The sequence below is a fragment of the Eptatretus burgeri genome, chromosome 13, assembly GCF_056783735.1.
Source record: "Eptatretus burgeri isolate ZD-2024b chromosome 13, Ebu_testis_v1, whole genome shotgun sequence".
In the NCBI taxonomy this organism is placed as follows: Eukaryota; Metazoa; Chordata; class Myxini; order Myxiniformes; family Myxinidae; genus Eptatretus; species Eptatretus burgeri.
Genome location: NC_140973.1, coordinates 47,920,629 through 47,946,724, shown reverse-complemented (window position 1 = coordinate 47,946,724; position 26,096 = coordinate 47,920,629). Strand labels below are relative to the sequence as shown.

Here is a 26,096-nt window from a genome sequence, read left to right as displayed (position 1 = left end):
ATTTCTTTGAAAGAATTTCCAGGATGAATTGATGTTGAACAAAATAGAAATGACTGACCAGTCTAGAAGTCTGATGGCTGCTTGAAGACCCTGCCAGTCGGCCTGAGTGAAATGGCAGACTCATCGGCACTGTGATGGTTCTCCAATAACGGCCAGAGAGATGTCCACTCCAACAAGCATATGATCAGAAGAACCGATTGGAGCAAATGAACAGCAGACATTTTCTGAGAAATTTGTCAAAATCAAATCCAGAAGAGATGGAGTACCGTTGACTGAGATCTGTACTAAACCTGTTCCTGTACCATGTAAACCTGTACTAACCTGTTGCATGGTCGGGTTGTCGGTGACTAAACCGTCTCCCCCACCAGGTTTTCTGGTGAGGAGGGTGTTTGGATATGGACACGAGGCAGGATTAAAAACAAAACCTGTCAAAGGGCGGAGGAGCTCCTTGTGAGCCAACGGCCATCCATATCTAGTGTCCAACTGTGTCTGCAGACGTCCTTCTGCAGTTGGGTTACTTTTTTATTAGGAGGTTGGTGGCAGGATTTGCACTCTGGCCACTGTAAAACCCTTCATTCCGCAAAACACAAAAACGCAAAGAAATCCGAAAACCCACTCCATGGGAGTACCTCCTGTGCAGCTTCCCTTCGCAGGACAGCTCACCAGATGACTGGATTGGGGCAAAGCCTTCTGGACCCCCGATCTTTGAAGATAGGAGGGAAACCACGGGGTAACATCCCTAGGTCAGATTGCGGGAGAGTGTGTCGGAGTGGTGCTGAGGTTTCGTCCACCAGACGGTGGTGACCTTAGGTTAACCTAAAGCGGTCCCTTCGGGTGGGTGCCTGGAATGTCCTCTCCCTAAGGCCTAAGTCACCTTTGCTCGACGGCGAGGATATGGCGGCCGTACGCCCTCTGAATTGACAGAAACGTGCGGCGGCCACAGAGAAACTGAGGTGGCCTCAGGGAGGCCCTATGCCGTTTGGCTATATTTTACAGGCCGTAGGGGCGCCGTGGAATTATAGCGCGGAGTTATAACTTTTTTTCATTTCTACGTTCGCCGTTGCAATTCGACAAGCCAAGCTATGACGTGGATGTATTCGACGTCGACCGTACGTAGGGCGTACAGTGGGCTTGCGTTATTCGTGCGGCTGCCGTAAGCTCTTCTCAATGAAAAATGAATTTTCCCAACCCCCAAAAAATTACGGCGGCCGCACTATTTCCACGGTCGCCATACGGTGGCCTTCCGGTCTGTGACTACTTGCAGGCAACGCAGGGTCGACGCACGGTTCCCCTACGCCCGCCGTGCACCTTCGTACGGACTCCGTAGCAGTCTGCGTCGACCGTGCGTCCACCGTGCGCTACCGCTAGAGATCGGAGTATAGGTGTTTGCCAATACAGTGGTGCCCCCAGAATCCCAATTTAATTCGTCCCAAATTCATATTTGCTCTACGGCGAGGATACGGCGGCCGTACGCCCTCTGAATTGGCAGCAACGTGCGGCGGCCGCAGAGTTTCTGCGGTGGCCTCAGGGTGGCCCTATGCCGTTTGGCTATATTTTACAGGTCGTAAGGTCGCCGTGGAATTAGAACGCGGAGTTATAACTTTTTTCATTTCTACGTTCGCCGTAGCAATTCGACAAGCCGAAAAAAAAAAAAAACTGGTAAAATAAAATAAATAAATTAACCCATTCGTTACCGTCCGTCTGGCCGCACGTTCACCTTAGGGCCCCCCTGCGGTCGCCTTGCGGTCGCCTTGCATCTGCCTTGAAAATTCTATGGCCGCAGCAGGAACACCCTAAGGTCACCGTGCGACATCAAATCAAAGACCGTACGGCACCCCCACGTTTTTGGTCTCCACAATTTATAAATACGCCGTGCAGCTCCCCGAAAAATAAAAACATATGTGACTGCTACATTGTGTGACCGTGGAAATACTGCGGCCGCCGTATAATTGCTTGTGGCCGTAGATTTTGGAGACCCCACGGCCTCTGTGGCAAATGTGACCTCGGCCTAAGGGAGGATGATCACCTGTCTCTGTTATCATCTGAGTTCAAGCGTTTGTACATCGGTATTGCAGCACTCTCTGAGGTTCGGAGACTGGATTGCGGCGAGATCATGGTGGGTGGTTACACATACTATTGGGCTGGTCGCTCTGATGGTTACCATGCCCAAGGAGTTGCTGCAGCTGTGTCCAATAAGCTGGCTCCAATGATAATAAATGACACTCCTTGGGTGTCATTTCACTGGTCTCTGTTTATGCTCCGACTGAGGTGAATGATCGCACCGTGAAGGATGCATTCTCTGCCACACTCAAGTCTGTGGTTGATCAGTGCCCCAGACGAGATAAATTTCTCGTCTTGGGGGATTTCAATGCATCAAATGGAACTGATAGGGATGGTTATGAGACTTGTGTTGGTCCCCATGGGTCAAGAACTGTGAACCTGAATTGCACCAAGTTCCTTGACTTTGCAAGAAGTCATCGACTTACGATGACCGGTTCATGGTTTCAGTGCCCACAAGCTCATCGCTGGACTTGGTATTCCAATGTTGGTGGTGTGGCAAAGGAGATTGACCATGTTGTCATTGATGATCGCTGGAGGATGATGCAGAACTGCAGGGTCTACCGGAGTGCTCAGTTCCTCGATACTGACTACCGGCTTGTTGTAGCAACACTTAAGTTGCACCTTAAATCCAGGAGAATGGTACCATCCCAGCCTAGGCTGGATGTTGGCAAGCTCAAGGGTAGCTGAGAGGGGAGCTGAGGAATTTGCGAACAAGCTGAATGGAGATTTGGGGGGTGGGGTCTGGGTGCTTTGGGACATCCTGAAGAGTTGTGGAGTGCCTTCAAGTCCACCGTCCTTGATGTTGCAGGTGGATGTCTTGGAACTCACCGTAGGGCAAAGAAAAATTTTGTCTCTCAAGAGAGACTGGATATCATTGACCAGAGTTACCGGGCCAGGCTGAATGGCAGAGCTGAGCTGTTGAGGGAGCTGAGGCGTAAAACTCTACATGTGCTTAGGGTGGACAAGGAGGCCTATGTGCGAGGAATCTGTGCGGGGGTCGAGCATCACCTGTGGTCAAGTGATTCTCATCCTGCTTGCAAGGGAATTTGCAGATTGCGTTTATCCAAGCCCATCCCTCAGTGTACTGCAGTTAGAGCAGAATAAGGCTGGTGTTGGCTTTTGCGGTTAGCATGGTGGCTTGGGATCCTAGGGTCCTGAGTTCAAGCCCCGTAAGCCACTGAATTAATATACACCAGTCGGTTGACTCGGCCTGTCATCCTTCCGAGGTCAGCAATATGAGTACCAGTGTACTGGTAAAGGGGAGACTGCATCAGCGGCATAGCCACCTCCCAACCATTGATGCAACCAGCAGCCACAGGCTGCACTCGAAAGAGAGAGAGAGTTACAGCAGAGGGTGGTAGGCTCTTGACAGAGGAGTCCGAAGTGAAGGCCCGCTGGACGGTTACTTTGAGCGGTTGTACCTGGCTGATCCACCAGCTGTCGAGTTGGATGTCAGGGGTGTTACAATAACTGTTGCTGACCCTCCAATCAACTGTGGCCCACTTTTGCTTGTGGAAACACAGGCTGCGGTGAACCAGTTTAAATGGGATAAAGCTCCAGGGATCTGTGGCATCCATGCCGAACTTCTCAAGGCTGGATGAAATGCTGCACTCGTGTCGTTGCATGCAGTTCTGTGCTCTGCCTGGAACACAGGCATCATCCCAACTGACTGGAAGAGGGGCCTTGTTGTTCCTCTCTGGAAAGGGAAGGGTGATCGCCAAGACTGCAACAACTACCGAGGGGTGACGCTGCTCTCAGTGCCGGGCAAGGTCTTTGCTTGGATAATTCTTGATAGGGTTCGCTACCATCTGCTTGAGCACCAGCGTCCAGAGCAGTCAGGCATTACACCAAAGAGGTCAACGATTGACCATATCCTTGATCTTCTGGTCCTTAATGAACGCAGACATTAAGGACTGAGAAGCTTTTGCAAATGCTTCCTTGAGGAAGTCCTTGAGTCACCATTTGTTGCTATCACTGCACATTTGTCTGGGGCACTGATCAACCACAGACTCGAGCGTGGCGTAGAATGCATCCTTCACGGTGAAATCACTCGCCCCATTCGGAGCATAAACAGAGACCAGGGAAATGACACCAAAGGAGTGACGAATCCTTAGTCTTATAATGTGCTCGTTGACCGGTGTTGCCTCAATCATCATTGGAGTCAGCTTATTGGACACAGCTACAGAAACTCCTTGGGCATGGTAACCATCAGAGCGACCAGACCAACTGGAGGTGTAACCACCCGCCATGATCTCGCTGCAATCCGGTCTCCGAACCTCAGAGAGAGCTGCAATACCGATGTCCAAATGCTTGAGCTCAGATGATAGAGACAGGTGATCATCCTCTCTTAGGGATAGGACATTCCAGGCACCCACCCAAAGGGACTGCCTCAGGTTCACCCAAGGAGACCGCCGTCTGGTGGACGACACCTCCGCACCACTCCGACACATTCTCCCGCAATCTGACCCGAGAATGTTACCCCGTGGTTTCCCTCCTATCATCAAAGATCGGGGGTCCCGAAGGCTTTGTCCCAATCCAATTATCCGGTGAGCTGCCCTGCGAAGGGAAGCTGCACAGGAGGTACTCCCACGGAGTGGGTTTTCAGATTTCTTTGCGTTTTTGTGTTTTGCGGAATGAAGAGTCCTACGGTGGCCGGAGTGCAAATCCTGCCACCAACCTCCTAATAAGAAGTAACCCAACTGCAGGAGGACGTCCGCAGACACAGTTGGGCACTAGATATGGATGGCCGTTGGCTCACAAGGAGCTCCTCCGCCCTTTGACAGGTTTTGTTTTTAATCCTGCTGGGTGTCCATATCCAAACACCCTCCTCACCAAAAAACCTGGTGGGGGAGATGGTTTAGTCGCCGACAACCCGACCATGGAACAGGTTAGTACAGGTTTACATGGTACCTGTAGCAAGTCACAGATCTGATCTGGCCTGACCTGACATAAAATATGTATTCGCTAACAACAACAAATCAAAACCAGTTTGATGAAAATTTTCAGATTTATTGAGCTTGAGTAATGGAATTTGCAAATCATTGTGACGTGCTTCTGTGTTTTTTACTTTCTGGGCAAGCTCTTTGGAAATGCAGGACACATTAATATAATTTATTTGCACACAAGATACAGGGCCCTTACAATATGGGTTTTCCACCTGTTGTTATTTCTCTAGTTTTGTGGTTGCTTGACATGATAAACGACTAACAAAGACAGACAAATGACTCAAATGTTTTGTTTCAGAAGTTAGAATCTGATCGGTCACCTTTTGCAGCACACAATCCTGAGCCTGTTATGGCAATGAATCAATGAAACTTTACACCAATGAGTGGGCCAGCTACCATCTTAAATACCATCTATTTATTTCATACTCAAATATGGTGGATTTGTTTTTAACCCTCGTCCCTTCGAAAAACAACAAACCCCAAATCAGTTTGTACCCAAATCATACCCAAACCCCACAGAATACACTCCTCCTACCTTGTACCAGGATTAACCTCATGACTATTATGGTATGAGTGATTATATCATCACTGATGAGCATTTTACCGTTTTTAAACCAAGACTTAATGTAGTTTATTAGTGGTTTGTGATGCTATTATTTTGGAGCACTCGCTCTATTATGCAGCGAAATGACATGGATATTTCAATAGCAAATGAACATGAATATTTCAATAGTCACCAGCTTCAGTGGTATAATGATTAGAGCGTCCTCTCTGAGTCTGGGAGGTTGTGAGATTGAACCCTGGCCAAGTTGTATGGCAAAAACCTTTTTTTAATGAAAAAAGAAAAACACACTGGATGAAAGTGTTCAGGTTCCTCTGGTACAGAAACACCTGGACCAAATGACACTCATGGGCAGCCTATCATGTGGTGTCCTTTTGGTCTTTGGTGAGACAGGGTGCCGAAACATTCCCCGAAACATTTTTTGCGGCATGTCACATGAGATGGCACCCACAAAGTATGCGCACCTCTCGCAACATCAACCTGGCCACAGGCAGTCAAGGACTTATGACAACTGCCAGCAATTCGGCCAATGGCACACAAGGTCCCACTTCAAGGTTAACCCCTCAAATATCTGAAAATGCTATGGGCACGACTCTAAGAAGGGCCAAGGTAGCGTGAGGGCTGCCCTTCCTTCCGTCTGATGAGCGGCCCCAACAAAAAGAAAAATTACCATGCTAGTTGCTGACCTGAGTCCTCTGACACAATTAACTCCATAAGAGTACATGCAAACATAGACATTTATACAAACACAGGACTGGGTACACCATTCTTTCCGAAAGAGAAGCTCATTCAAACTAATACTCGATTCCTCCACTCTGTTCAGGTGCCCCAGTAGCAGCTGATAAACAGCTTCTCCAGAACCTGTCCCGCTGCAGTCGGAACTGGTGAGGCTCGAGCAAAACACAATAATTTTCCAATCAAAACATTCTTGATCACTAGATTATGCCCCTACATGGCAACGCAATGAAAACATCAACAAGTGATCTTCGACCATGTCACTGCTAACTTCCAGCCAGTTCTCGGCTGCCATGCCACCAGGATCAAAGCACACCCCTCAGATCTTCAAAGCATCCCTGTACTGGCAAGAAGGGGCTGAGCCCATCCTGGGCCATCCAAAGTGCATGACCTCACTTTTCTCTGGGTTGACCTTGGAAGAGGAGGCCAACCCAAAATGCTCGCAGTGACCCACCAGTCTGCACATGGCAACAGCATCGGTGATGAATCCCGACACATCTTCCATGTACAGGCTCACCTTGAGGTGCTCCCCATGAGTTTCAGGTACCCAGAACTGAGAAGACGGGACCACTCACAGTGCACCTGCAAACAGGACTATACAAAGGACAGAAAGGATAGGTGACATTGGGTAGCCTTGTCTATCCCCAATAATGACACTGAAACCTGCGGAGAGATGTCCATTGACCAAAATACAGGATTCAACATCCTCATACATGAGGCCCACACAATGCAACATATTTGGGGCGAAGCCAAAACAGTCCATAATGGCCATCATGTATTCATGAGACACTGTCAAAAGCTTTCTCCTGGTCCAAATTGATGATACTCAGTGGGAGGCCTCTTTCCTCCTCAAACTGGATTGCTTCTCAATCCAGGCTCAGACTGTCTGACACTTTGCGACCTGGAACAGTGAAAATCTGTTCCAGGTACAAAATATCCACCACAACTGATGACAAAATGCACTCACCGAGCTAACACGATTGGTAAACATTTTGTGATCGACATTGAGCAAAGTAATGGAGCAACAGTTGGACCAGTCCTCCCAATCATCCATTTTTGTACTCGAGGGTCATCACACCATGGTGCATCAAATATAGAAGCCTGAGAGAGGCCACTAACTCCCGGTCTACCTGTAGTTAATCTTCTCAAAGGACATGCCAAAGGTTTCAATAAAACTCCATGGGGAGGCCATCATCTCCCAGAGTTTAATTGGTGGCCACACCCTGAATAGTGGAGGACAATTCCCTCAGGCTCATCAGTTTCTCTAAATGCTCCTGCTGCTTTTGGCTCAATCGATTATTCAGGTGGCTGAGGAAGCCTTCCATCTGAGAGTGATCCACTGGAAGCTTTGCAAAGATCCTGGAGTAATAGTCCTCCACAGCTTCAGTAATTTGGCCAAGGTCAGAAACACAGCCTCCCTCCACGTTAATCTGAGGCAGACAGTCATTCTGCCTGGTACATCATTGGAAAAAATATCTGGTACGCTCTTCATTCCCTTCTAATACCTGCACTCTGCTCTGAAAGATGACGGTCCTCGCCTTGGCTTTGACAAGGCAAATCTGTTCAGACTCATCGATCCTTTTGCAGTTTCTTTAGCAAGTGTTGGAGGAGGTAAGCCTGCAAGCATCTCAAATGCTATTTTCATCTCCTCCTATCAGGCGAATGAGGAAGGGAAGAGGCACCTAAACATTTGCTAACCCAATACTTTCAAGCATAGGACTGCACAAAACTGCCATCCCGCAAAAAGCAACAATTATACTTCCAGAGTTGAGCACCAGGCACACCGGGCATAGTGGCGTGCACCTGTAATCCGGCTACTCGGAGGCTTGGGTTGGAGGATCGCTTGAGGACAGGTGCTCTGCGCTGGGCCGTGCTATGAGAGGGTGTAGGGCAGCCTGGAATCATGGCGAAACCCTATCCTTATCCCTGTGTCGTAAGAGGCGACCAGGGTTGCGTCAAGAAGGGCATCCGGCGTAAAACCTGTGCCAAATCAGTATGCGGATCATAATGGATGATCCGCTGTGGCGACCCCTAACGGGAGCAGCCGAAAGAAGAACACAGTTGAGCACCAGGCATGCACCTTCTCTAGCTCTAAGTCTAAAGATAAACGACAGTCATCAGAATACACCACCACGTGAAGTACCAGGTCCGAGGTGCCAAAATTTAGTGACAAAAATAAATTATCAATTCTGCTTCACCAGATGCCAGCCGCATTGGTCCAGGTGGAGTTATTCCTTTGTGCACCATTGTCCCTCAACCTGAAATCCCGAATTAGCCTTTTAAAGGCATGCGTCGAGTAATCTTGGATCAATTTGGCCACATCTATATTAAATATACCATCATCAATCACAGGGGCAGAGGTTGAAAAGAGGAACTCCAACTGGTGCAGGGTATCCACTCTTTCCATGCACTTCATGAGGCATACGCATCGACTTGGGTCAGGAAGGTTTATGACACAACCCACATGAGCGAGGCACCCCAGGCTTATTTCTTCTAAAGTCAGGACCTTGACATCCGGATTCTTAATAAGGAACCCGAAGTCTGCACTATAGTTCTTATTACTTCCACACCAATATGACTCCCCGTCCTGCCAATTTGCATGGAGATATCTGTACTCACTGTTTTGACTCACTCACTGATATCCCATTTTGAATTGTGCAACTCCTCAAAGACAGGAATGCTCTGGTCCATGGTATGGACTCCCTGTACATTCAAAGACATTGGTTTCAACTTTATTGGTGTTAGTAAATTCAACACCACACCCATAGTGTGAAGCACAATAGGTGAATCATGAGACCTATTGAGCTCTACCCTCCTTGCTCATACACGATGAGCTACCATGCTTGGTTATCCTGTGGTTGTTCTTCCCACAGCCAGGGGCCATGAGTGTGACAGAGACCCAGTCCCTGTCAATATAGCCATTCTCCTTAGGCAGATGAGCATCATGCTCCCCTTCCGGGGAAAGGAAGCCTCCTTCCACAAGGAGCTTGCTGTCTGAGGAGAGGAGGCCTAGGTCTTCTGTGACCTCTCCCGATGCCGCAGTCGCCCCTGGAGTCGAGGGGGAGGACTAATGGCTGGGAAAAGGGGGGAATGGGAACGGCAAGAAAAATGTGAAGATGGGCTTTTGAGAGAAACCTTCCAGCAGCTGCCTGTGGCCATCCCCAGCTGATCCTGACCCCTTACCTGAGCAAGCACTACCCCAGACCTGAATGGACCGCCAGGTGCATCGGGGGGCTTTGGGCCCCGCAGATGCTTTGGCATTTAGTGACTTGCAGAACAATGTTCACGAGCTCTGCTGTTGGAGCCACCACAAACAGTTCGTCTGCCACCACAGAGCAAACAACCAAGTCCTCCCCTCCCACCTCAGTGGGTCTGATGCCTGACGTAACCACAACGAGTTCCTTATTTTCTTTAAAAGGATCCACATCCTCCTCCTCATTATTCTTCTCTTTCTCCTCCTTTCCCTCTTCCTCTTTCTTCACATCCTGCTACTTTTGGCTGCCCGGCAGAGAAGACATAACCACAGTCCCTCTCATTTATAATCCCATTCTGGATATGGGAGACCGTGCCCTCCTGCATTATCTGCAGCTTGAATTGGTATTGCTGAGCCCTATGTTCATATGCCAAGGCCGTCCTGGATGAGCCGTACTTGGCCTCAGATGTTCCTGTTAGCAATGCAGCCAGACTTTGACATCATAGTCACTAACGCACTTGATGTACAGGCGGATGGTCATGACTCTCTCCTGGGCCTTGAAGAGAGACTCAACCGCCCAGTTGGCCAATGTCCCAGCTGACAGAGCCGCAGTCCACCAGTGTCAGAATTCGGCAAGCACTGTTGTCATCTGAAATGATTCATCAAAGCCATGGGCAAGAGGGATCAGGCAGAATAAGTCTTCAACCTTGAACTGTAGAACCCCCAACAATACATTCCTCCCAAAGGTTTCACTGGCCAGGACAACTGACTTTTGCAGGAAATTAAAACAAACACAATTGTAGCGCCTGCTCCCTATGCCGGGGTTCGAAGGGAAAATGCAATACTAGGGGTGAAAGGGGGAGCGGCACACTGAAGGGGAATACAAGGCCCCCCTCCTCTCTGGTGGACAAAGCCCCCACCACACCAGGAGGAAGGCCGGGAAAAGGAGGAGGCGAACAACAAACAAACAGTAAGACTAACCAAACGAAAAATAAAAAGAAACAAGTAGTGATACATTGAAAGTACACTGCCCACATGCCAAATAAATAAATAAATAAATAACAAATCCTCCACCGTGCAACATTGCCGGGCACCTTCAGCACCCGGCAATGCTGCCTTGCAAAACATGGAGTTGGAATTGGGAGGGAGCGGTGTACAATAATTGATTGATTAATCGATTAATTGCAGAATTAAAATAGAGAAAAAAATAATCGAAAAATAATTTATCAATCAATTGCCAAATAGCATAGCGAAACCACCACTGTTTCATCCGAATATGTAACTTTTCGAAAATTAAGTAATTAATTGAAAAATGATTATTAATTGTTTAATTCATTCATCAATAAACCAAAAATAGCCTTTATAGCCAAATCACTTTTTCACTCTCATGTCCAAATATCAGCTTCCAAGCTCAAAAGGTGCTTGAGATATTGCCCAGATGAGAAATGATAATAAATAAATAAATAATAAATCGATCATAATTAAGTAATGAATCAATGAATCGATTAATCAAAAAATAAAAAATAACATTCTCCCTTTAACTTGGTGTTGGCTTCGTGGTTAGGGTGGTGGCTTGGGATCCTAGGGTCCTAAGTTCAAGCCCTGTTGGCTGCTGCATTAACACCAGGGGGTTGACTCAGCCTGTCATCCTTCTGAGGTTGGTGAAACAAGTACCAGTGTAGCAGCCAAAAGGTTGCACATGAAGGGAAGGGGTATTGACGGATTTATTAAATCTGGTATTAGTGTGGTGCAGGCATGATGGGCTGAATGGCCTCCTCCTGTGTAAAAATTTCCTTGTCACATTTTTGCCAAAGAACATCTTTACTATTGGCCCCAAATTTCAGCTTCCCAGCTCAATGGATGGATGAGATATTGCCTGGAAAGCAAGAAAGAAAATAATTAATCAAGTAATTGATTAATCAATAAATCAAAAACACTCTTTACAGCCAAATAACTTGGTCACTGTCATGTCCAAATATCAGATTCCAAGCTCAAAAGGTGCCTGAGATATTGCCAGGATGAGAAATAAAATAAATACGTAATTAATATACGATAATAATTAATCAATTAATCAATTCCTTGATCAATCAATAAATTTAAAATAGTTTTTATAGCCAAATAACTTGGACACTGTCATGTCCAAATATCAGCTTCCGAGCTCAAAATGTGCTTGAGATATTTCCAGGATGAGAAAGAAAATATATATATATATATATATATATATATATATATATATATATATATATATATATATATATATATATATATATATATATATATTTAATACATAGATAATAATTAATTGATTAATCAAAATATATAAATTACAGTTTTTGCCAGAGCACATCTTCACTTTTGTCCCCAAACTTCAGCTTCCTAACTCAAAGGATGGCTGAGGTATTGCCGGACAAACAAACAAGCAAGAAAAGAAAACAGAGTAAAAACCGAGTCCTGCTTTCTTTTGGCGTCCAGCGATGACGTCATGCAACGCTGAGATATGGACTTGGGGAGGAGTGTTGTACAACAAACAAATACGATGAAAAAGAAATAAATGAAAAAAAACCTCGATGGGTCAAATTTTCGAAGTTATCAAATTGCTGTTTCGATGTCAACTATTGTTTATTTGGGTTTGGCAAGTATTGTGCTATGCATGATGTCTTTCTTGTTATTTTTATTGTTGTACAATTGTTTTGTTTCCATATTCATGATTGTTCATTGGTTATCGAATTAGTAATGCATATCATGACAATGTGCATTGATTGATACATGAAGGGATTGATACATGAAGGAAAGCATAAATTGTCATTGAACAAACTATAAATATCATTGAACTTGTTCAGTCAGTCCAAGGCTACCTGTTGCTTTTCAAAAATCTGATCTTTGAGGCACATTGGGTAAAAAAAAAACCTCAGATTAATACTTCAAGTTCAGCATCGTCATCTTGCCTCGGTGGTGTTCATTCAACTTTACTTCTACAGGATGCCCCACAGAAAACCAGGAAATTTGAGATTTTGAGATTTATTTTGCCGTATTTTAACATATCAATACACTAACATATAATAAAGTGTATCTTTGTTTTACACTACATCTAAGTTTGCTTTTGTTTTGTTTGAAAATAAAGTGTATCTTTGTTTTACACTACATCTAAGTTTTGTTTTGTTTTAAATAAACTGTACCAAATTTCCTGCTTTTCTGTGGGGCACCCTGTATATGAAATCATTGATCATGATCTAAAAAGGCAGGAGTTATGGAATTTGTAAATCATTTTTTTTAAACAAAAAAAAACCTGGTTGTGCTACCTTCATGCCTATTAATATATATTTTTTTATCTGCACCATGAAAATGATGTGTTTTTTTAACAAAAGCTAACCTGGTTGTTACCTTCCTACCTTTTGATTTTTTTTTAGCCATCTGCAGCTTCCACGCCACTGTTCCTTTTGCTCTTTATCTGGAAATTGGAGACAATGTGCAGATACTGGAGAGATCTGCAGGTTGGTGAAATGCCAAATATTTTCTCTTATTACACCTCCGTTACACTACAGTTTGCAATGAGGTAAGCTCGTGGAGGCTTTTATTGTGCAAAGCACTTTCACAAGGCCCAGATGGCAGCAGCATTGCCTTTTTCTCAAATGAAATTGCAAGTGGTAGGCACCATGTACATTATGTGGCTTTAAGGTCCCAAATCTTTGTGGATTAATTATATTTCCTTTTCGGCATCCATTTGCAGAAAGGCAATGTGCAAATGTCCAGTCTTTGGAGTCATATTATAAGATGTGGTGTGTTCCTGAGCATTGCATTTGAAGCATGCACATCCTGCCTGAGCTTGTACACTATCAACAAGCATTTGTATAGCAATTCAAAGTGTGATGTCATTTTTGTTTTGACTCTCCTTTTGTCCATTTCAGGCTGGTATCGGGGGTTTAGAATTGGCCATGCCTATGCTAAGGTATCGCCATGCAGTCTTTTCTTCCTGCACATGCATTGCCTACATCGTTTTATTTGAGTGCAGACATTGTGCGGAATGCTCTGATGTGCACGTGTCCTCATGCTCATTTAAATGCCCTTTCTCTGCAGGGGATATTTCCAGTCAATTACATCCACATTAAGAAGGCACTCGTTAACAACCGAGGGTAAGACAATGGAGAAATTGAGAATTATGAGCAATTATCATTTATTCAAATATTATAACTCTTTATTATCTCTGCCACCATAGGTGGACAGAGATTATGTGTTAACCCCTGTCTGTCTGTTTGTCTGTCTGAGAGCAGGCTGTCTCAAAAAGTTATGGATTGATTCTGACAAAATTTGGTGGACAGGTTGGGTGTGTGACAAGGACAAATTTACTGGATTTTCGTGAAGATCCAGATCCGGATCCAGATATTAGAATTCCAAAGTGATTCTTTACCATAAAGCGATAGGGCCAAAAACGACATATAGCAGGATATCTCAAAAAGTTATTGATGGATTCTGACAAAACTTACTGGATAAGATGGGGAGGTGACAAGAACAAGCCAATTAGATTTTGGTGTGTGACAAGGACGAATGGTCTGGATGCAGATCCAGCCTCTCAGTGATATCCAAATTGTAAACTGTTCAGCCTGGCGGAGGTATGCACTCTATTGATTGCCGTTCTAGTTATACTTGTGCCATGAATTTGTGTTGAGGACTTAACTGATGTAGGATTCGTTCTCCCACAGAATTTCAGAAACTGTGACACCGATCGACGATCCAATGGCTATTGAAATAACGACGACTCTCAAAGAATGGGGTGCACTTTGGAAAGAACTGTTTGTTGTAAGTTGTGGTTTTTCTTTTTTTTTTCTTTTTTTTCTGAAGCTTTCTGTTTCAAAATGTGATTCAAAATTTTAATTTGTTTACGCAAGTTAGCACCTGTAAAGAAAACGGATGATTCAGTTGTACATCATGCTCTTGTTACTTAATTGATTCCAAGCTCTTGCATATTTTACATTTTATTTTTTTTTCATTAATTGAGACAGGTAAGTGTAAAACGAGATGGTGAGACTCGTCATTGCTTTTGTAAATTCCTTTCTGTACTACTGCTATTATAGAAATATTTAATGGGTTTTTAATGTAAGCACCATACTGCCTAAAATCAACCAAGCAGTCAAGTTTGATTTGTAAGAGAGAGAAATAATAACTTAGCCCATTATAAAAGATAATCCATTCTATTAAAAGCCACATTAACCGATAACCTCATCATATTCTGTGCTTGGTGTGTCATTGGTTGTTATCTCCATATGCGGATTTCAGAAGTTGGAACGTAGTCCTCCCGGGGCTCGTGCATTAAAAAAAAAAATCAGCATTCCGTGTCGAACATGCATCTTTCCTCTTTTGTTCTGGATTTGATTGTCTGACATGATGTACCAATGATAATTATTTGGTTCTTTATCTCACTTTAACATTCAATTTCTTCCATGTAACAGCCATCTTCACAAAACGTGCAACATTCAATTATTTCCAGTTACAAAGTTATTCGTTTTCCTTCTGATTACGATGTTGACAGCGATTGCCAATAAAGATGGAATTTTTTTTGAAGTTACTGCTTAATCTGTCATACACACATAAGTTTTAAAGAACCTATAATTGCACAGCCAACCTGTACACAATTTTCCAACATGACAGCACGAAGGGCCAAACACGAGTATATATCCTGAACATGCTCAATCCATCATCGCAATTCTCATAAACATTTCAATAAACTATTGATCAGTCATCCCATGGTCTGACATATAAGGTCATATACTGATGCCAAAAGTTCTTAAATATGATTTTTAACTTTTTAATGAGACAATCTGTTTTATTTCCTTAACTTTGTGTTATAACAGGAAGTTATACTTCCATGCCAAATACTCTATCGCTTATTGAACACCTCCGCACTTTTTTTTTCTTTTCTTTTTTGTATACCTTGTCGAGACTCGTATGAGAGCTAACACACAACACACAGCAAGGGGGGCATGAAACAAGAGGGGAGGGAGTGGGAAGGACAAAACAGTGGGGAACAGAGACATTAGGAGATCTGTGGAAGGGAGAGGGATGGGTGGGGAACATGGGGAATACAAGATGGACATTACAGGGACTTTCAGAAAGGAAAGCAGGGAATTTGAAGGAGGTGGGCTTGGGTGGATTATCGGGGGTAGAAAAGATCGAGGATTTGGATGGGGGATGATAAGAGGTGGTGGTGAACAGCTGTTTTGAAGGCCTGGACGGAAGAATAGGATTGAATAGAGTGAGGGAGTTTATTCCAAAGGTGGGGAAAAAGAGGAATGAAAGAGTGAAGATGAGCAGTGATTCGTGATTTTGGTAGTTTTACCAGAAGGGGGTTGTTGGCAGACCTTGAGCGCCCTGCGGAAATGTGGTGGGGACAAATAGCAGAGAATGCAGGGGGGGCGAGGCTGGAGAGGAGACGGGAGAAGACAGAAAGACCACCAACAAGCCAGCAGTGAGAGAGTGAGAGGCCCAAAGGCTCAGCCTCATTGCGGGAGATACCAATGATCCGAAATGCCTTGGTTTCTAAAGCGTGAAGCCAAGAAAGGTGGGAGGCAGGAGCACCAGCCCAGAGGGGAGAGCAGTACTCCATCAGGCTGCAGATGAAAGCTTTTTAAGTGGTCAGGAGCTCAGGTGGGCTGACGAAGGACTTTGAACGATGGAGGATTCCCAGTCGGCGACTGGCTTTGGAGGCGAGGTTTGAAATGTGGTTTTCCCAGGAAAGGTTATGGCAGATAGTGAGACCCAGAAGCTGGAAAAAAGGACTTCTTCCAGAGGATTGTTGAGAAAGTGGATGGGGGTTTTTCTAAATGGTCCTTTCGGAGAGACATAGTGAGAGTGTGATATTTGTCTGGATTGAAAGACATGTTCCACGTGTTGGACCAGTTTGTGATTTTTCCCAGATCTGCAGTGAGCGAAGAAGCTGCTGCTTGCCGGTCTGATGGATGACTGATGGTACGGCAGAGGGTGGAGTCATCAGAAAAGAGATATAGAGGATTTTTCAGAGAGTCAGAGAGATCATTGATGAAAACCAGAAAAAAACAGGGCCCAGAACGCTACCTTGAGGAACTCCAGCCTGGACAGGAAGAGGGGATGAAAGAACTCCATTTAGGGCCACACGTTGACTGCAACAGGAGAGGAAGTCTGCGAGCCATGAGTGGAGATGGCCTTGGATACCATAGGAAGATAGTTTGGTGAGTAGTGCAGGGTGCCAGACCGTGTCAAAAGCACATGATATGCCCAGGGATACTCCTCGGATTTCATGTCTGGCATTGAGGACCTCCATTCATTGTTTGGAGAGCAGAAGCAGCATATCCAGGGTAGAGTGACCTGGTCTGAAACCAAATTGATCGGAAATCAAACCATTGGAGAAGTGGAAGGATTTAATGTCTGAAGCAATGATGGATTCCATAACCTTGCTGATGATTTGGAGAAGGCTGATTGGTCTGTAGTTGCAGGGATCTGTTTTTGCACCTTTTTATGCAGCGCAGCTATGTTTGCTGATTTCCAAGCAGATGGCAGATGACCTTGAGCAAATGAGAAGGTGAATAGAACAGAGAAAGGGTAAGCAACAGCAGAAGAGCAGGTTTTTAGGACACGTGGGCTGATGCCGGCTGGACCAGTTGCAGAATCCGAGTCGAGGTTTGACATAAAGCTCTCCACCTTGTCAGGAGAAAAGGGCACAGAGTCCAGGGACAGTTGGGTGCGACTGGGTAAGGTGGGTAGAGAAAGCGATGGGTTTTGGACACAAGATTTAGCTGAAAACACCGAGTTTCGGCATTCAGCCTTTTCACGTGCGGTATCAGCAATGCGGCCATTTGAGGTAAGGGTGGGGATGGAGGAGGAACATACACCAGAAACAGATTTGATTCGATGCCTCCACGATTTTGAGGAGGGATAGAGGTTTGAAAGTTCAGACTTGAGCTTAGAAAGATGTTGTTTTCTGGCTCTCCTGAGGGTAGATATTTTTGAATGAAATTTTGAATGCATCACTTGACTCCTTGCCAACACATATGCATAACATGTCAATTTCCTTAAAGCTCATATGACATTCTGGAGTTGAATACTGTATATATTTGTACCATCTCTCTCAGCCATCTCAGCCCACACCAGGCTTTGTACATTTACCTTTGGAAAGGTACTCATTGAGCTTAAAAAACCTTGTGCACTTGTGAAGAAACTTCAACCACAATATAATTTCCATTAGTCCACTGCATTCTCATTTTTCTTCATGTAAAATAAATTTATGGTTTCAATATTCAAAAAAACTATCTTTGTCTCCTGAAGTCTTCACAAAGCCAGGTTTTATTGGATGTCATGATTAATTGAGATGCACATGCAGTCACCCATCTCTGTTCCTCCACACATCCCTTTGGCTTCTTCCAGAACCAACGGCTTGATTTGTTCTTAAAGCTCCGCCATGCCATGGTTGAGCTGCTCGACCTTCGGCGCCAGCTCATGGCACAACACCCATCACAAGAGCAGGTGCTCGAGATCAAGCGTCTGGCGGCGATGCGCCTCAACTGGGGAAACCAGTAAGCTTGCCATGTGCTTTTGTTTATCTCATGCTACAGCCATCAGCTTGTCAGTATTTACTTCTGTTTTTTATTATGTTGTTGTAAGTGATATCATAGTTGAATAAACTTGTGATACCGATGTTGTTTATTGTTCAAGTCACCAGTAAAGCCTGATGTTTTTTTATTTTATTTGTGCACCAGCAGGGATATCCAGCGTTGCCGGGTATATATATATATATATATATATATATATATATATATATATATATATATATATATATATATATATATATATATATATATATATATATATATATATATATATATATATATATATATATATATATATATATATATATATATATATATATATATATATATATATATATATTTATTTTTTTTTTTTGTGTGTCATAAAACACTTCCCTACACCCACAAAGGAATGGGGTTGGGATCATTCAATATTACCTTTCACAGTTACTAATTTTAGGTGCTACTAAAACCCATTGGGTTCCTGTTATGACAGCGGTTGATGAAAATTAAAATAAATAAATAAATCATTTAGTGGTCAAACTTTAACTTGAAGAAAATATGAGCATTTACCTCAGGAGTCATCATTCGGCCAACCGGTTTCTTGAGGTATATCAACACATTCTCCATGGTTTGTCCTTGCGCTTTATGGATTGTCATACCAAAACTTGATACTGCACACCGCAGGCGAATGGTGAGTAAGGTGGCCCTAAAATGTATGTGCTATCGTGTTCCGTTTTGGCTGTATTTCAGGAACATACATACATACATACATGATGAAAGTTTCAGTAATATAGACATAGATGGAGCGATTTTAAAATGGCCCGTCATGGTCTCCTGTCCAACTCACAATCCCGTGAGATTTACGGAAACCCCATGGAATTACAACTGCCAATTGTGTTCTTGACCGTTAGACCCGAAACCAAGAGATCGCAAAATCAACTTCACTCATCGAGAAATGTACTATACTCTATAGGATGCTCACAAAGTCCCGTTACCCACCCCCGAATCATCATCTACCCTGGTATATTTGGTATATTTATGTTTGTTGATGTTAATGTTAACACTTTGACTTTTATGACAACAAAAGTTTAGTATATTCATAATTTACATGTATACCTCTTGTGTGTTCATTATATTCATTTATCAGGTTCTGTGGAGGGTGCAAACGGATTTTGTAAACACTCTGTCGATTATTGGCTTCGAGGCATTGTTATGTAAAAGTGTAACCTGAGAAGTGGATTTTGATGATATTCATCGTATGGATGCTCGTTAATGTACCGTTGATGTTTCTGGGTTAAGTTTTCCCACGATCAGCTTTGACCGCTTCCGGAAGAGGTTTATTTGTATTTAAATGTCTGGGAATTATTTTGTATTTATTTTCAAGTATATGTACTTGAATATAACTGTCATTATTCAAAAAGGCCTCGGCACTACAGAGTGATGAAAAAAAAAATTCGAATAAATTATACAAAAAAACGAACTTTCTTTTTCAAAATTTTCAATATATTTTTTGGGGGTCTAAAACACTCCCCGGCACTCATTGACAAACCTCTGAAAGTTTGACGAAGATCCGTTCAGCCATCTCTGAGAAAAATGGCGACACTTTTTTTCCAGTAATGGTTGTCATCGTGGCTGGAATATTGGATTGATGTGTCTGTTGACACGATGTCCTCGGTTGCTTGGCCTCAATGTCAAATTTTCCACAATGGCTTGAAGCTTTGTTCATAAAGACTATCCCAATTGGTGTCTTCTCTCATACATGTGTCTCATGCTTCAAATATGACACCTGCTTCCTTCGAAGTCATTACCAAGTAAATTTATTTGACGTAGCATTTTGGAGAGGGGCACATATGTTGCAAGATATTCTTAGCTGGAACAAATGTGATGGTGAATTCAATTGTCAGAATTGAACATCGGAATTGCCTGACCTTATTATCATTCTTCAGCCCAACCTCCTCCAAGGCATCTATGATAACATGAAATGATGCTTTAAATGTGAAGAGAGTATCAAGATGGCGAGTCCATCAAGTACTGTAGAATTTAGTCTGCCTCTATTATATGTAAGAGTCATTTGCAGTCAGATGAAGGATGAAAAAAACATGTCCTCTCAACTCCAGACCAGTAAGTCCACTTCTCATTAAATACAAGGCCATGGAATCCATTATTGCTGCTGACATCAAATCTTTCCTCTTTTCAAACAGCACGATCTCCAACCATCAGTTTGCATTCTATCCCAATCACTCAAGTCGAGGCATGCTGCTCCTCTATCAGCAATGGTCGGAGGTCCAAAACCTGAAAGAAAAGGTCAGGACCATCTCCCAGGGCATATTTCTGGCATTCAACGTAATCCGGAATCTCTAGATTGCCTGCTTCAAACAAGGTTGCCTTCACATCTGGCTTGCTGACTTCCCTCAGCTTGAGTAGCCAATGTGTTGCCATCAACTGAAATCATGCCTAACCTCCACATTGTGGAAGCTGTGTTGTCCCAAGGCCATATCTTGTTGCTCATATACATAAACAACTTCCACAATGGTCTGATAACCCTCTTTCCTTTTGTGCAGATGATTTTTTTTTGTTCCTTTTGTCCTTTTCCTTTTGTACCACAGTACCCCCTTCCCGCTCACAGGCATACAGCATTTGCCTCAGTCTCTGTTGATCTGGAATTGGTTATCGATGCTGTTCTGACAAACGGAACACGTCTTTCAATCCAATAAAATCACAGTCTGTGGAAGGAATCAAACAAACAAACCCACCTATCTATTTCCTTCCTCATCCACTCACTGGAAGAAGTTCAGTTTTTTTGAACTTCTAGCCCTCATCAGCTATTGCCTCTCCTTGGATGACCATAGAGCAAAGTTGGCCTATAATGCCAGTTGCAGACTGGCATCCTCTATCCCAAGTCATTTCTTATGAAATCAGAATGACTCACAACCTGCAAAGCTTTCTTCTTTATCTCAATGGAGTACTGATTTGTCTGATGAGCTGGTGCCCCAGCATTATATCTGTATTTTCTAGATTCTGTGGAATCTTAAGCTCTCAACCTCACTGGCATCTACCACAATGAAGCCGTAGCACAATGCTTGTTGTTCTCACATCACAGACAGGTTGTTGGCCTCTGTTTCTCTTCGCCTCTCCTCTGGGCTAACTTCCATCTCTCTCTCTCCATCCTCCAACCCTCTCCAGTTCCTCCCAGATGCACATTTTATTCCAGTAACTCTCTCCTATAATAAACTCCTGGCTTGCCACACAACTTTGCTATTTTTTCCTCTTTTATGCCGTTTGTGGAACTGCCTTCCAGAGACAGTTCAATCACAGTCTTCTCTCCATGCTTTCAAGCAGGTAGTGCACCATCATTTTATGTCACCCCCAATCTCCAGGGCCGATGAGAAAGGGATAGACCAGAGAGCGGTCACTGCCTTGGGCCCCAGGGTCCATTGAGGGGGACCGAGATTCTCCTGTAATTTTTTTTTTTAAAACAGTACAGTGAAACCCCTTCTCGTCATTACATGATTGAAGAGTCATGGCTGGTGAAAGATAATGTGATGCTTTGTTTGAAGTCCCACTTTCTTGCGGGATTGGCTGGTGGAGATTTGGCTCAAGTCTTTCACGAAGGTTCGGGCAGGAATTTGTAATTTGCCCAGGGTGCCTGCAATAGCTTGTGGACTCTCCGTAAATGACACCATGGGATCTTTGATGTCCACTAACTAATGTTGGTGAAGGGGCGCCCAGTTTCACATCCATCGGAGGGACGGCACACACATTTCTGAATCTCCAAACCTGTAAAACACTGGGTGACAGTTTATAGCTGGGCCAAGATTCAAACCCAGGCTAGAAAAGCAGCACCGAAAGTGGCCGCTGACGCACGGACAGACACGAACTTCAACTTGAACAATAAATTTGTTAATACTTTATTTATTTGCTTTTCAAAACTTGTACTGTGAGCTTAAAAGGCTGCTGCTGTGATTTTGCTTTGTTTATGAACTTGTCACTGTTCTAATTTAGGATCTTCATTGGAGAAAGTTATTTTTAAATGTTACAAAAGAGAGAGAAATGGTGGGAGTGGGGGGTCTGCGAAGTCCTTTGCCCTGGAGGCCATGCTGGCTCTTGATGCCCCTGCCCATCCATATCCTGGATTTTATCTACCCCCATTAACCCTACCTCACCCAATCTATATAATAATGTGCTTGTTCATCTGTCCGTGTGTGTAACATTCCATTGCACCCACTGGTTGGATCGCTAGCCTGACTCCACCCACAACTTCAACCTGAAAAGTCATTTGGCCGCCATGTTGGTGCTTCTCGCTGTGTGAAGCCAAAGACATCTTGGGAGCTGTCATTTTCAAAATCGCCATGCCCTCCCTATAAGTTTTCCATTCAGTGTAAAACGAACAAAGCGACTGTTAAAAGGATCATCAAACATTGAAAGGTTGGAGCCGAAAGGCGTCATGTGCCTTGTGAAGATCACAGTACGTATACGCCTCAGTGATCAAGGCAGCGGTCTGTTGTCGATACACTACCAAAAAAACTATGTGGCATTCTATCAAGCAGGGCTTTTACCATAGAGTTTACGTGGGTCCTTGCTATAATTGCCGATTATTTTCTCTGAAGTAACTCGACCAGCGACCATAAAACCCATGTCATTATAAAGGTCTTTGTCTGAGAACAATAGTGAGAACTAACCCTAACAGATCTCGCGACATTGTGAAAGAAAACATCCATCATTATTTACCTTTAACAATGTGTATATGTGCATCAGGAAGACGATAATTGGTTTTGGGTCGTTTATGTTGCAATTCCACAGGGTTTTTGGTTTGTGGGTGGGGGAGGGGGGTTTGAAGACTTGAAGTGACATTTTACATTGTGTGGCTTTTCCCTGCTTGTCCTCTTTTCTTTTTTCTTTTTTTCCCTCCTAGTCCTCTTAATTGCAAGTTACTGTGTTTCCTTCACTCCTCTCTCCTCTTTCCCTGTTCATTCAATCACTTGCCTGTTGTGTCCAAATCTGAGCTCAACCCTATGGTCAGTCCATTGCCTTTTCACCATCTTTCATCCAACTCTTCCATGAGCTAATATTTTGTATACCAGAAATACCATGATCACTTATCACTGAATGTCTGCTCATGGGAAAGCAAAATCGAATGTAACAAAGTCCCACTGTTGGCGGGTTCAAATCAAAATCCTGAACACTAGTGTAACACAGTCCACTGGTGTCGGGTTTGAATCCCAAACTCCTGACACCAGTATAATGAAGTCCCATTGGTGTGTGGTTCGAATCCCACAGGATTCTTGTCCCAACACTGAGCAACCATTGTAACAAACACCTGGCCGAGCCCCACCAGGCTCGAACCTGGTGACATCAGAGTTAATGCTCTGAAAGATAGCCTGAATGTGCGGGCTTAAATTTAAACTGGAGCGTGCCAAATGGCAGCTTTGGGAACATTATAATTCTCAATTTGGTTGCGTATGCCGAGAATGTAGCAGCCTATGCCCGCTGGCAATTCATTCGCACACGGAGAAGTGATCAATCCCACAACCACAAGAATGAAAAGTCAACTATAAAATTTAATAAAATGCATAAATATATAACAGGCAGGAAGCATGTAAAACAACAACAATAGCGTAAATTTATGTGAAAGAAAAAGCTGTCCCAATTGAGAGGTAGTCAGACGCACAGGAAGAAAAGGGTTAGAAGATGGGGAGGGGGGGAAATGGGGTGGTTCAGGTCTGGTTGAGTCGACTGGTTCACCGTTGCCTAGATTTAGTGGGGCAAACGGGCAACTGTAATCCCACAAACGTCGCGCTACCAAGTGGGTGTGAGGCTGCGCCAAGAAAACTTGCGACTGGTGTCCCGTGGATAACAGGACTAGTTCTTCCTCTCACTGTGGTGGCTCTCAGAACCTGTCTGTCTGCCTGTCCATCCGTCCATCACGCTATCTCCTCCTAAACCGCTATGCATAAATTCACCAAACTTGGTAGTTATGATCACCACATGGTAAGAAGGTGTGAGAGCAGTACCATTTTTGGCCCTGACCCCTGATGCGGGGTCAAAAGGTTATATTATGCCAAGATATGTAATTACGGTCATATTTTAAACATTAAAAAAAAAAACTTTGTATCTGCAATCAACATTGGCAGACACACGAAATATGAAACGAGTTTTTGGATTTGACCACTGGTTCATATCCTAGGGGGTGGGGACTTAGGGTCACAGGAGTTAAAACAGAAGATGTTTATCTGTATATGAATATGTGTATATAGGAGAAGGATGGCTGTCTGTTTGTCCATGAGCTGTTACGCTGATTGGCTGTGTGATGCTCTGTGAAATGTGATTGGCTCCTGGAAAGATTATTGTATTGGCTTATTAAAAGCTGATATTCGAAATCTGATTCCATATTTGATGATCAAAACTCATGGCCTAAATAATTATGTCGAAATCGAGAGTGAAATCGGATAAATTTCGGAAAAAATGATTTCTTTCTAACCCGATATAATTCAGTAATACTGAGCGAAAGAAGCATCAATGCGGAAGAACGATGGATACGCTCGGCCATCATGGTTTGTCATGCCGTTTTAGTGCTGGTCATTCACAAAAACATGCTTCCTTGAACGACGTGGTCAAGCATGCCCCTCACTGGGCAGTAGTACCATCTGTCTTGGAACCCATTGGTTTAGACCGTGGCGAAAGTGTATGCCCTGATGGCTTAAGTATTGTCCCCTAAAAAAATGGGAGAAGTCTAACTTGGGACTGCGCCCGTGTCAACACATTTTCCGAATCCCACCTCAACAACACAGCTATTATGGCCGGAGCGGCGGCCACCGATGCGGAAAATATGAAGTGCCAGAAATACGCCGGCCTGAGTCAGTCCTATATGTTTGAGCCTTTTGTCATCAAAACAATGGGGTTCGAAGGCCAATCAACATCCCGCATTATTCATGACATCAGCGGAAGGCTCGCAGCAACTGCTGGTGATAGTAGACAACTGGCATGGTTCAAGCAACGGCTGTGCTTGGCTGTCAACGTGGAAATACCATTAATATTTTGGCTTCAGCACAGGAAACAAGTTCTGGTTACTGACATAATTTTTTTCAATTTTAAAAATACATATATATATATATATATATATATATATATATATATATATATATATATATATATATATATATATATATATATATATATATATATATATATATATATATATATATATATATATATATATATATATATATATATATATATATATATGTATATATGTATATATGTATATATATATATATATATATATATATATATATATGTATATATATATATATATATATATATATATATATATATATATGTATATATATATATATATATGTATATATATATGTATGTATATATATATATATATATGTATATATATATGTATGTATATATATATACATATATATATATATATATACATATATATATATATATATATATATATATATATATACATATATATATATATATATATATATATATGAATCCATCCATCCATTGGAACCATACTCTGTGCAGAGCGTCAGTGCTGCCGAAGCAGTTTCCTTGGCTATTGGGCACAATCCTAGACGGGTCGCCACTCCGATGCAGGATACACGAATGACTCGATCATCCCAGCAAGGTGGTACTAATTTTCCGACCTTGGAAGGATGGCAGGATGAGTCAACCCCCTGGTGAAGTAATTCAGCAGGCAACGAGGCTTGAACTCAGGACCCTTGGAATCCAAGCCGCTACACTAACCACTGAGCCAACACCAGGCTACATATTGTTGTGGGCCGGGGGTCGGTGGCGAGAACGACCACTAGGTGGGGAGGTTACGCAGTCTCCCACCAGACTCCCTGGAATTGTAGGCCGTCACTCAGATAACTCCGCGAGCCGGCGGGTCGTTTAACTGACCGTGGAACGCCAATATCCAAACTGCGTGGCATAGGGTTATTTTGTCTCGATCCAATGTACCTAAGTAACCACGCGGTCTCAGCTACTGAGGATCCACACCCTCGGAACGCCTGGCCGAACCAGAT

The 26,096-nt window shown here is 43.5% G+C and overlaps 1 protein-coding gene across 5 annotated transcripts in view; it reads left to right on the top strand.

The window, feature by feature from the left end:
• LOC147014419 (dedicator of cytokinesis protein 3-like) overlaps positions 1-26,096 on the top strand; it is a 381,754-nt gene that overhangs the window by 53,900 nt on the left and 301,758 nt on the right. For all 5 annotated transcript variants that reach the window (XM_085852361.1, XM_085852356.1, XM_085852357.1 and 2 more), the window contains exons 2-6: positions 12,904-12,987; positions 13,402-13,442; positions 13,571-13,626; positions 14,194-14,290; positions 17,888-18,036. In XM_085852361.1, the coding sequence (XP_085708487.1) occupies positions 12,904-12,987; positions 13,402-13,442; positions 13,571-13,626; positions 14,194-14,290; positions 17,888-18,036 (427 nt within the window). The remainder of the gene's footprint in view (positions 1-12,903; positions 12,988-13,401; positions 13,443-13,570; positions 13,627-14,193; positions 14,291-17,887; positions 18,037-26,096) is intronic.